At 36.1% G+C, this 13,714-nt stretch overlaps 1 protein-coding gene across 41 annotated transcripts in view; it reads right to left on the reverse strand.

Moving 5' to 3' along the window:
• ANKS1B (ankyrin repeat and sterile alpha motif domain containing 1B) overlaps positions 1 to 13,714 on the reverse strand; it is a 1,028,420-nt gene that overhangs the window by 655,472 nt on the left and 359,234 nt on the right. For all 41 annotated transcript variants that reach the window (XR_011433608.1, XR_011433612.1, XR_011433607.1 and 38 more), the window contains one exon: positions 9,772 to 9,937. Coding sequence is in view for 30 of the 41 variants with exons in the window: in XM_070254099.1 (XP_070110200.1) it covers positions 9,772 to 9,937 (166 nt within the window). In the remaining 11 variants the exon portion in view is untranslated. The remainder of the gene's footprint in view (positions 1 to 9,771; positions 9,938 to 13,714) is intronic.

The raw sequence follows: 13,714 nt of genomic DNA on the forward strand, positions 1-13,714 counted from the left end.
TCACACTAGCCGGACTCAGGGCCAGCCCACATACCTGTGCACCTGCAGCAGTAGCAGCCCCACCATAACAGAAGGGCACATGCAGCCCACAGAGGGGACACCCCTGGAGCATTTGGAATGGATGATGAAAGAGGAGCATGCTGCTGGGACCCATAAGATATCTCCTACATAAGGTCACATTTCCAAGATGGAGAGATATAGCTGATCTAACTGATCTACCTAACACATAGAAATAAGCACAGAGAAGTAAGTAAAATGAAGAGACAAAGGAGTACGTTCCAAATAAAAGAACAGGACAACTCCTCAGAAAAAGAACTAAACAAAACAGAGATAAACAATCTACCTGATAAAGAGCACAAACCAATGGTTATAAGGATGGTCACTGAACTGGGGAGAAGAAAAGATGAACACATTGAGAATTTCAACAAAGAATTAGAAAATATAAAAAAGAACCAATTAGAGCTGAAGAATACAATAATGGAAACAAAAAATTCACTAGAGGGCATCAACAGCACAGTAGATGACACAGAAGAATGGATCAGCAATCAGGATAATGGAGTAGAGGATATCACCCAAGCTGAACTGAAAAAATAAAAAAGAATGAGGATAGTCTAAGGGACCTCTGGGACAACATTAAGCATACTAACATTATAGGTGTCCCAGAAGGAGAAGAGAGAGACAAAAGGGCAGAGAACTTATTTGAAGAAATCATAGCTGAAAACTTCCGTAACCTGGGGAAGAAAACAGACACCTAGGTACAGGAAGTACAGAAAGTACCAAATAAGATGAATCCAAAGAGGCCCACATCAAGACACACTATAATTAAAGTTTCAAGCATTAATGATAAAGAGAGAATCCTAAAAGCTGTAAGAGAAAAGCAACACATTGCATACAAAGGAAACCCCACAAGGCTATCAGCTGACTTCTCAGCAGAAACCTTATAGGCTAGAAGGGAGTGACGTGATGAAAGGAAAAAAACCTACAACCAAGAATATTCTACCCAGAAAGATTATATCATTCAGAATGGAACTAGAGATAAAGTGCTTTCCAGAGGAGCAAAAACTAAAGGAGTTTATCACCACTAACCCAGCCTTATGAGACATGTTAAAGGGACTTCTTTAAGTGGAAAAGAACAGGCTACAAATAGGAATAAGCAAATTATGAAAGAAAAAATATCCCTGGCAAAGGCAAATATATAGTAAAGGTAGTGGATCAACCACCTATAAAGTAGTATGGAAGTCGAAAACAAAAGTACTGAAATCATCTATACCTGAGATAAGAAGTTAAGTGATAAACAAAATTAAAAGAGGTAAAATATGATGTCAAACACAAAACGTAGGGAGGGGGAAGTAAAAGTGAAGGGCTTTTGGTATGGGGTTGAACTTAAGAGACCACCAACTTAATAAAGATTGCTGTTTACATAGGTTATTATATATGAACCTCATGGTAACCACAAACCAAAAATCTGAAATAAATACACAAAAAATAAAGAGAAAAGAACCCAAACATAACACTAAAGAAAGTTATCAAACCGCAATGGAAGAGAGCAAGAGAAAAAGAAAGGAATAGAGAAGAACTATGAAAGCAATGAACAAAATGGCAATAGGTACATACCCATAACAGTTACTTTAAATGTAAATAGACTAAATGCTCTAATAAAAAGCCATACCGTGGCTGAATGAATAAAAAGACAAGATCCATATGTATATTGCCTACAGAAGACTTACCTCAGATCTAAAGACAACGACAAACTGAATGTGAAAGGATGGAAAAAGATACCCCATGCAAATGGAAACAAAAAGAAAGCTGGGGTAGTAGTACTTATCTCAGACAAAATAGACTTTGAAACAAGGACTGTAACAAGAGACAAAGAAGGGCATTACATAATAATAAAAAGATCAATCCAACAAGAGGATGTAATACTTATAAATACCTATGCACCCAACATAGGAGCACCTAAATACATAAAGCAAATATTAACAGATATAAAAGGAGAAATTGACAATAACACAATAATAGTAGGAGACTTTAATGCCCCACTTACATCAATGAATAATTCATCCAGACAGAAGATCAATAAGGAAACATTAGCCTGAAATGACACATTAGACCAGATGGGCTGGATCTATACAGAAAACTTCATCCAAAAACTGTACAGTACTCATTCTTTTTGAAAGAACATGGAACATTCTGCAGGATAGATCATATATTAGGCCACAAAACCAGTCTCAATAAATTTAAGAAGATTGACATAACATCAATCATCTTTTCTGACCACAACAATATGAAACTAGAAATCAACTACAAGAATAAACCTGGAAAAGTCACAAATATTTGGAGAGTAAACAAAATGCTATTGAACAACTATTGGGTCAACTAAGAAATCAAAGGAGAAATCGAAAAATACCTGCAGACAAATAAAAATGAAAATACGACACAGCAAAATCAATGGCATACAGCAAAAGCGGTACAAAGAGGGAAGTTTATAGCAGTACATAAAAGCCCTACTAAAAGTCCTACCTCAAGAAACAAAAAGAAAATCTCAACCAATCCAACATTACATCTAAAGGAACTAGATAAAGAAGAAAAAACAAAGCTCCAAATCAGTAGAAAGGAGGAAATAATAAAAATCAAAGTGGAAATACATGAAATAAATAGAGACTAAAAAGACAATAGAAAATATCAGTGAAATTAAGAGCTGGTTCTTTGGAAATACAAACAAATTGACAAATCCTTAGCTAGACTCACTAAGAATAAAAGAGAGAAGGCTCAAATAAATAAAATCAAAAACAAAAGAGGAGAAAGTACAATGGATACCACAGAAATACAAAGGATTATCAAAGGATAGTATGAAAAGCTATACAGCAACAAATTGGATAACCTGGAAAAAATGGATAAATTCTTAGAATTATACAATCTCCAAAACTGAATCAAGAAGAAACAGAGAATATGAATGGATCAATCACTAGCAAGAGATTGAAACAGTAATTAAAAAACCTCCCAAAAAACAAAAGTCCATGGCTAGATGGCTTCTACCAAACATTCAAAGAAGATTTAATATCTATCCTTCTCAAACTCTTCCAAAAATTGAAGAGGATGGGACACTTCCTAATTCATTTTATGAGGCCAACATTACTCTAATCCAAAACCAGACAACGACAACACAAAAAAGGAAAATTGTAGGACAATATCACTGAAGAACATAGATGTGAAAATTCTCAATAAAATATTAGCAAATCAAATACAACAATACATTAAATGCATCATACACCACGGGCTGGCCTGGTGGTGTAGTGGTTAAGTTAGTGCGCTATGCTTCAGCGGCCTGGGGTTCGCCAGTTCAGATTCCAGGTGCAAACCTACATATCGCTTATCAAGCCATGCTGTGTTGGCATCCCACATACAAAATAGAGAACAACTGGCACAGGTGTTAGCTCAGCGACAATCTTCCTTAAGCAAAAAGAGGAAGATTGGCAATAGATGTTAGCTCAAGGCCAATCTTCCTCACCAAAAACAAAAACAAAACCATACACTACAATCAGGTAGCATTTATTCCAGGGATGCAAGTATGGTTCAAAATTCACAAATCAATCAATATGATATACCACATTAACAAAATGAAGAATAAAAATCACATGATCATCTCAATAGATGCAGAGAAAGCATTTGACAAGATTCAGCATCCAATTATGATAAAAATTCTGAATAAAATGAGTATAGAAGGAAAGTACCTCAACACAATAATAGCCATACATGACAAATCCACTTAAGAAACAATAACAATAACAAGCAACTCAAGCATTGCAGAAGTTTGCATTTTCCAAAAGTGGCTTCAAGAGTATCTTCTTATAATGTGATTTTACTAACACTTTTCCATAAAGGAGATGGGGGGATTAAATTCCCTCTACTTGAATATAGGCTCTTGACTACAATGAAAGGGATGTTGACTTCTAAGGCTAAATCATAAAAAGTAATACAGTGTCTGCCTCGTTCTCCTAGGATGCTTGCTCCTAGAGCCATCACTTACCATGAGGAAGTCTAAGTAGGCCATGCTAGCCATATGAGTAAGGATCATTGCCAAGAATGAATCCTCCAGCCCCAAGTCATTCTGCCCCAGTTGATATCACTTGGGGCAGAAAGAAGCTGTCCTTGCTGAGCCTTTCTCACACTGTGGATGTATTAGAAAAATAAATGATTGTTGCTGTTTTAGCTCACTGAGTATTGAGGTGGTTTTTTATGCAACAATCAATATCCAGAACAGATTTTGATACTTGAAAATGGAGTGCTGTCATAACAAAAATCTATAACATGTGGTATTAACTTTGTGACTGGACAGCAGGCAGAAGCTGGAAGGGCCTCAAAGAGAGTGATTGTGAAAGCTTGAAGGGGCAAGGAGAGGATTCGTGGGCGACCAAAGAGCTATGAGAAAGCTGTTGGTGAAGGCTTAAAGGAAAGCAAATGTAATTGGAAGCCAAAAGCAAGGAGTCATTTGTTATGTAGTAGTGGAAAGTGTGGCCACGTTGACATCTGCAGTAAGATGGAAAACAGAAAATGAACCAAATGGACTCTATGCTCTAGTTAAGATTTCCATGCAGAATACTTAAAATGCAACCTAGCTGTGTATGAGAAAATGCAAACAGAAAGAGAAGAACTAAAGAAAGTCTGCTAAATAAAAAGGAACTAGGAATTTCTGCGTTAAAAAAAACAAAAAAAAAATAAGAAACTGGTTTCTTATTTCCAGCTGCTCCAAATTGCAAACAATTCTTAAATCAAGAAGGTCAATGATCAAATCTGAGTGGGACTACAAGATCACTTGTTAAGGCCTAAGAAAGATCTCAGGTGGTGCCTCATAACCTTTAAGCCAGACAAAAGATCCTCTAAAGATTTTTAAGGGTGTGTCTCAGAGATCCTCCCTGTTAACAATAGGGTTTCTAAGAATCTTAAAGACACTGTCTTACTGAAGTCTCAACAGAAGCCCAAGGTAAAGAAAAGCTTATATGGAATATAAACTTTTGTCTAACGGAATGGAATGTAAATTGGAACACAAAAAGTCTACAAAGTTTTAAAAGAAATTATATCAGCTTGGACTGGAAGGAACAGAGATTGCACCAAATGAAAAGAGGTCTTTTACAGGCAGAAAGCAGGTGAAAAAGATACTCAGCTGTAAGCATAGGCTACTTTTTATGAAGAAAGAATGACTAGAGGGTGGAACCAAGAGCCACAGAGAACAATTCCTACACCATAGAACCAAGCCTCAGTCAAAGAACAGGGCCTGATTAGATTCAGAATTGCCACAGACATGATTGCTGTGTGACCTGTTTTCCCAGTATTAGAATGGAAATGTCAATTGTGGTTTTTGTGTGCCTGCTCCACCATTATATGTTGGGTGTGTGGGAGAGGAAACCAACAACTTGTCTCTTTAGTTCACAGATCATCATTGCCAAGAGCAAAGGTAATCAAGGACCTGCATGATAAGAACTTCACCAGCAAGCCTCTTGCACATCTGAAGCTAGACTTGCAGCTCATGTGGTAATGGACTGATGTTTGGGGATCCTGAAGGAAGAAACTAGGGTAATTTGCATATGAAAAGGGTATAAATTATTGTGCCCAGAGGGCAGAGCATGGCAGATTGCATTTCCCAAAAATGACAGCAAAAATATTTCCCATCCTATATTACAAAATGACTTTGACACCCCTTCCGTCACGAAACGGGGTCCATGTTCCCTTCCTTTGAATCTGAGAGGACTTAGGACTATAGTAGAAGTGATTATCTGTGACTTCTAAGGCTAGAGAATAAAATGATACAGCTTCCACGTATTTCTTTTGGGATGCTCACTCTCAGAATCCAGCCAGTATGTCATTAGGAAACCCAAGCAGTCCATGGAGAGGAAAAACGATCCCTAGCCTACAGCCTCAGCCAAGCTCTCAGCCAACACCAACTTGCCAGCCATGTGAGTGAGCCACCCTGAACGTGGGTCCTCTGTCCCCTAGTTGAGCAACCCCAGCTCATGTGACACAGACAAGCTGTCACTGTCAAATGAACCTGGGCAAACTTGCAGATTTGTGAGCAACACAGATGACTGATACTACTCTAAGTCAGTATGTTTTGGGGCATCTTGTTAAATAGCAATAAATAACTGATACAGACATCATCTCTTTTATGAAGTTGCCCTGAAACTCCCAGGTGGGGTTAAATATTCCTCTTTCCTGATCCAAAAGCACTCCTTGTGTAACATTATCTTAGCACTTATTATACTCTGTTGAAATTAACTGTTCACTTCTCTGCCTCCATATGAGTGCAAAGGCATGTCTGTGCCTTTTGGAAAATCAAATATATTACTTTTGCCCCATTCCCTCTTTCTCCTTTCCTTCTGGAACTGTGATTAGACAAGTGAGAATTTCTCAGGGTATCCTCCTAGTCTCTTAGTGTCTCTTTTATATTTTTCATCTCTTTGTCTCTCTATGCAACATTCTGAAAAACTTCTTCTGACCTAATTTCCAGCTCACTAAAATCTCTCTTGAGCTGAATCTAATCTAATTTGCTTTTTCCTCCCAAATATGCTAGGTCATTTTTTACAGTTTCTATTCTTCAAAATACCTTCAAATTTATTTTTTATTTATAATAACATTGTCATATTATAGTCAGCATCTGATAATTCCAATATTTGTGGATCTGTTCTTTCTTGTTTCTGTTATTTTCTATTTGGGGAATCCTTGTAGGCTTAATTATTGTAAACCACTAATTTCAATTGAAAAAAGTATGTATAGGAATTATTTGGGGCCTAGGAAGAGAGCACATTTCTCTCTAGAGTGATTACATTTACTTCTGCTTGATGCCTGAGGGTATTACTTTAAACTAAATTCATGGATTACAGTTTTGGGGACCATCTAGGTGATACAAATTTTGGGTGCAAATCTGTGTGAGGACCAGTTTGTGGTAACAGCTCCTCAGGAATTTCCCCCCTTGTTCTGCTCACAACAAATCACCTTTCCTTGAAGTCTCTTTGTGGTAGGGGTTATGGGGCAGGATTGTTTCTGATTACTGTGGCAATGTAGCCCTTGGAGTCCCAGCTCTGTGGAGGAAAGACTTACTATTGCAGTCTGTATGTTGGACAGGCACAGAGATTTATTTTCTGTAAACAAACCTACAGAGGCCCTGAACATCAAAGTTCAACAGCAGGTTCAAAAGTGGCTTTAGTGTTCCATTGGCTTCCCACCCTCACCAGTGTTTTTGCTTGATTACTTCTTAGTAACCTAATAATAAAAAGAAGTTCCTAATTTAAATGTTATTCAACTTATATAATTTTCCTATCACCTTTTTGATGCTTTTAAGAAGTTTTTCTTTCCTGTATTTTTATCTAGCATGATTATTTGTTTTCAGCAAGAGAGTTCCTCTGAGCCTAATCAGTCTTCTTACTTGTGTCCATGTCTTTTTCATTCCTGTATCCTTAGCATGTAGCACAGTATGTGGCACATGGAGGAACTCAATTAGTTTTTAATTGTTTAATGAATAAATCCCTGTCTTCTTCGACTCTTTCATTCCTGCCCCCACCACCCCTGACACACTCCTACCTGTGCCTTAATTAAAGCTCGTTTACATTTTCATACATATATGCCCTCCATTTTCCTATGTTAACTGAGCTTTCCCCCTGATTTCCCCACTATTTCCTTCAGTATTTCTCCTATGGAAGATTTTTCATTCTTACCACCTCCCACAGTTTGGGATCACAGTTCTGCCTTCCTCCAAAATCTGCTGCTCATCTGAAGATCATGCTATCCTATAACACTCTTTTTCTGATTTTATTGCTATCATACGTGGACTTCAAGTCATATCTCCACATTTCTTGAAGGTTTCAATACTTGGTTCACAATTTCTACTCCACTTCATCTCCTAACATAATGCAGCAGTATGACATGCTGTTTAAGAGCACAAGTTGGACAATCCAAGTTCAAGTCTCAGATCCATTCCTTATTAACATGTAGCCTTGGGAAATTACCTAATATTTCAGTGCCTCAGTGTCCTCATCTTTAAAATGGGGATAATGATATTTTTATCTTACTGCATTGTAAGAATTATATGAAAAATATGTGTACAGAGTACTTAGAACAGCATCTGGCATATAGTATATGCTAAGTAAATTTTAACCATTTTCATTATTTTGCTGTTACCTCATCCTAAAAATCTTCCTTCTGCATGCTTATGATTCATACAACACCCTAGCCTCAATGCTGTTCAAAACCTATTTGGTCACTTCTATAAAAATTCTATAAAATTCCATAGCTTATTATCTAAAATGATTTTTCTGAATTTTAATTTAACCCTTCTCAAGATCTAGCTCTTCTTTTCAGCCAATGATCTTTTATCTCTTACTCAGAAATTGACTCCATTAGGAAATACATATTAGAGAATTTCTCTATATTCATAACCATGCTCTTGTCTCTCTTTTCTCTGAGGGAAGCAAAGTCTGTGTTTTCCTAGACTAGCTCAGTCTTAACTTCTACCCATTCTGTTCTCTCTACTTATTATTTGTCTTCAATCCCTTGGTCTCCACCAGCAAATTCCTCCAACCTCTAAACTTGATCTAATCTTACCCTAAAATAAACTAGGCATATCTCCCCTTTCTTCTCATGTTACCATCATATCTCTTCTTCTAATCTTCTTGAAAGGGTAATCTATATTCTCCACTCTCATTCCTTTATTTCCCATTTCCCAGTGTCTCACTGTTAACTTCCAGAAATCTGGTTTTATCACATCACTTCTAAAACTCACTTTTCAAAAATAAGTACCAATTGGATTGTCAAATCAAAAACAGCCTCTCTTCAGAACTTCTCTTATAATTCCTTTGCAGCACTGAATATGTTGACCACCTGCTTGTAACTTTCCTCCCTCCCTCACTTTCATGTAACTACCCTGCATTCTTTCTTAGAGGTAGTGGTTAAGTAAAAGTAAGCAAATATGATAATAGTCAAACACTCATGTTCAAGCAAAGGCCCCACCATGTAGTGATCTTAAATGACACTTAACTCCAATTTCCTTATCTATAAAATTTGCTTGCTTTGTTCACTAGTTTACAATGCAAATAAATAAATTAACATATCTGAAAATACCATAAAGATATAAAATATACAAAGTAGATGAGTACACTTTGATAACCTGAAAACAGATACCACGCGGGAAAGTATATTAAAATACATTTCCTACCAAATCTGCTATGAAGTTCTGAAGGACCCAAAGCTTTGCATCTGACCTAGAAGGTTTTTCACTATTAAAAGTGTCTTCACCAAGGCAGCACCTCTCCCAGGAGGGCTCTTGCCATGAAGTTAAGAAAGTTCACATCAAAAACCCTCTAACTGGGGCCGGCCCGGTGGCGCAGCGGTTAAGTGCACACGTTCACTTTGGTGACCCAGGGTTCACCGGTTCGGATCCTGGATGCGGACACAGTACCACTTGGCGAGCCATGCTGTGGCAGGTGTCCCATATATAAAGTGGAGGAAGATGGGCACGGATGTTAGCTCAGGGCCAGTCTTCCTCAGCAAAAAAGAGGAGGATCAGCAGCAGATGTTAGCTCAGGGCTAATCTTCCTCACGAAAAAAAACCCAAAAACACCCTGACTTACCTGGACTCACTTCAAAATGCAAAAAATAATTATTGAGACTATAATGGGGCACTTTCAGTTTTAAAATATTGTGGGAAATCAAAACATTAATAATACATCTTCACATATACAAGCATGAAAATTGAACTGATCCACTGTGAAAAAGAAATATTACCAGTTCTTGGTGAAGGGGCCCTTGCAATTTCTAAGGAACAAGGTTTCTTTGTAACTGCTGTGTCCGTGAGATCACATAGAAAGTTCTCATTTTCTGAAGAAAATGTATCCAGAGAAGCAGATGGTACAATTTCCATAGTGTAATTCCTCTTCTTTGGATAGGACTCCTGAAAGGAAGGAGAAAAAATAAAAATAGTTTTGTGATAAAGACACAGCCTGTTTAATTTATAAAAACTAGAAAAGATAATCAGGTTCTTCAGTTCTTCCAAAAGTGATTGAGAGGTGATGATTCATCTGTTTGAATAAGTTATACAATCATATAAGCCCAATATTATCAGTGATCTTTTTACAAGTGTCCTTATAATTTGGTTCCCCTGAAATTATTACTGAAAAAGTAAAGTTCATGATCTCTTTCTGTAATATGTATCTATTTTCTAGTTGTGGCATAAATTGTTGCTTACCTAATCAGTAGTCGCTCCCAAGACTCGCTCCTTTGCCTGCTTCTTAGAGAAAGCCATATGACTCAATTTTGGACAGTTAGATATAAAGAGAAGTTTGCTGGGAGGCTTCTGGAAAAATATTTTTCCCAAGAGAAAAGACATACAAGGAGGTTCTTTCAGAGCCTTGGCCATACTCAAGTTCCTCTATGGATACAGTTTTAATGCCTGGAGCTAAGGCAGACATGTTGTGACCATAAGGCAATAAGCCTACGATCAAAAAGGTACCAGGCCAAGAATGGCAACAGAAGGATAAAAAGAGACTGGGATTTTGATGATATCATTGAGATAATCAAATAGACTCAGGACTGGTTTCTCCAAGCTCCCTAAGTAAATAATAAAGTTCTTACCATTTGAGCCATGGTTTATGGGGTTTTCTGTCATTTAGAGGTAAAGGTATTCTCACACCACACATCAGTATTTTTTGTGTGTGTGGATACTTTTAACTAATGTACTAAGGTTACTCTTTTCTGGTTAGGATAAAATTAAGGTCCAATTATATACTACTGATTCTTCAATATATTCTGAAAATTGGAATTCATTTCATTTTACAAGATCTTAGGTTCTTATAGAAGACATTAATTGGCCAACAATTACTTATTGGACATCTCTCATATATCTAGGACTGTGCTAAGTGCTGCAGATTTTTTAAAACTTACAGTAAGACGTAAACTTTGCCCTCAGAAAGTTCATAGTTTACTAGAGAAGAAAATTCTGCACGATGAATTTTATAATTAATGTTTTATTTTTGATATTTGTTATCTTTATAAAGATTAATTCACTATCAAAAGAAAAAGACAAATAAGAAAAAAATAAACTCATTTTCAAAAAATCTTCCAAGATTATCCAAGCGTTGGTAAAGATTTAATACAAGCTCCTATTTTTTCTATAATGATATTTACAGTACAGTAGAATAAGTATTCAAGGTCAGTGTAATTGCTTTCAGACCATACCAGACCCTCACACATCAAAGAGTCAATTATGTTCACTCTACTCTACCGAAAGCAGGAAATTGGGAGTAATTTATTTTTAACAACAAAGGGTGACAAAGTAGAAAGCGACCAGAGGAAAGCAATCAGGATGGTATATGATTTAAAAACCATGTCACAGAAGAAATGATGAAAGGAACTGCAGTGTTCTAACCTGGAGAAGCCTTATAGCAGCATAATAATTTCCTCAACATATTTGAGAGGCTATCCCTCAAGAGCTACCCCACAAAGCAGGTAAGGGGAGAAGTTGCTGAGGTGAATCTAAAGTTCTTAAAGGCAGAATAAAGACCAATGTTTATAAGACAAGGAGGCCAAGTTTGGGTCAATTACAAAAATAACTTTCTATGAATTAAAAATATCACTTATCTTTTAAAATAAAAATGCACTTACATAACAATTAGCTAAAATATAGTACTAGAAAGCAACAGAGGGAACTTCTCATTACTGGAAATCTTTCAGTAGAACTGTTTATTGATAAAATTATGTATGAAACACATTGTCGTGAATATATCAGATGACTGTAAACTCCATGAAGGATGGAATTTGTCTTGATCACCACTCTATCCCCAGGATCTAAAACAGGTCCTGTCACATATTAGGTGCTCAATAAATATTTACTGATCAACGGAACAGTCTCTAATGTCCTTTTTAACAAATCTAACGAACAGGGAAATGATTATGCCTCTTTAAGATGTAAATTACTTTGCTGTTCAGTTTGGTTATTGTCATTGTCTACTGCTTTGCATATCAAAAGTGAAAAAACTGAGATTAAGACAATAAAATTGTAAAGAGTCTATGAAAAGAAAGTGTCTAGCTTAAACTCTAGTTCATCCTAAAATTAAATTATTCAGAACAACCCATTCTTCATGGATTTGGTTAAGTTGGAATTTTATGTGTTTATAAAGAATTATGAGGATATTAAAGGTGCAAAAAATACTCTGAAATTTTACAGGATGAGTTAGTTTGCTTTTCTCTTAAAAAGGAAGTATATACATTTATTAGAGAAGTATTAGAAAATATAAACAAAGAGGAAAAAAATCACTTGAAAACCCAGCATGCTCAGATAACTAATGGTAACATTTTGGTGTATATCCTCCCAGACTGCTTCAAAATATCTGACAAGTATCCCTCAAAAGAGGATGGATATGTGAGATAATAAAATAATAAAATGAATCCATATGTGTTCACTACTCAGTTTAAGGTACAGAACATTATTGTTGAAACCCGCCCCCTCCCATGCACATTCCCCTTTCCAATCCTACCCCCTCCCTCCCCAATCAGGGTTAAATCCTGTTCTGAATTTTGTGTTGATAATTCCCCGGATTGTCGTTAAAATGCAACTATATATGTAAGTATCAAATAAAGAATAAACTGTTTTGTACTATGTGCTTTTGAAGTTCATAAGTATAGTAAAAAATGTTCTTGTTCTTCTATGACTTTTTTCACTCAATATTATGTTTCTGAGTTTCATTTATCTTTAATGTGGTACAGGAGTCCACTGTATAGGTATACTACAATTCATATATGGGTTCTCCTGACAGTGGACTTTTAAACATTTCCTAGGAGTTTTATTATTAATAACCATGTTGCTATGAATATTCCTGAACAAACTTTCTGACTACAAGTAAGCAGGGTATGCTATCTATTCCAGTAGTCACGGGGCAGAGTCAAGGATAGACACAAGATGAGAATAATGAATGAAATCAAGAGTTCCACACAAACAGGAATTTGCAGCAAGAGGTGATCATGAGAAGTGAAATTGGATACCTCGTAGATTCTATAGAAATCTTCAGGAGAGCACTATAATTTCCCACCCAAAGTGGGATAAAGTTTCAAGGGGTTTTCTGTAAGTCTTACATGAAGATATTACATATCAAATATGTAGAGGTATTACATGTAATGTTTTCTAATCTGATATTTACCTCTAGTAATGCATTGTGAACAAGTTTCAATGACAAATATATGTCTACATGATAAATTTAAGGTTAGGTTCCAATGTACACATGGTCATAATTTATTTAGTTAATCCTATCATATAGAAATTTTAATGTTTTGATTTTAAGGGAATATTCTTGTGCACATACCTTTGTTTACATATTCAACTATTTCTTTTGAAATATAATTCCTGTGAAAATAAGTATATACCATGTGCTTATATATAATTGAGTCTGTTTCTGGTTTCTAATTGGTTCCATATGTCAGTCTATTCTAGTACCAAAATCACACTGTTTATTGAAGCCTTATAATTAATTTTACTATCTGGTAGGATAAGTCTCTCCTCATATTGATCTTTCTCAAAGCATTCATGATTATTCTCATGTTTATTTTTTTTAAAAAATCTTTAAACATTTTGTCAACTTCTCCTCAAATCATTCTCTCTTCTTTGTTTCCCATCAGGAAACAGTCCTTCCATACACCAGCCATGCAAACAACCTGGGAGCTATTCTTCAATTTTCCT

This window comes from Equus caballus, chromosome 28 (genome assembly GCF_041296265.1).
Source record: "Equus caballus isolate H_3958 breed thoroughbred chromosome 28, TB-T2T, whole genome shotgun sequence".
Lineage (NCBI taxonomy): Eukaryota > Metazoa > Chordata > Mammalia > Perissodactyla > Equidae > Equus > Equus caballus.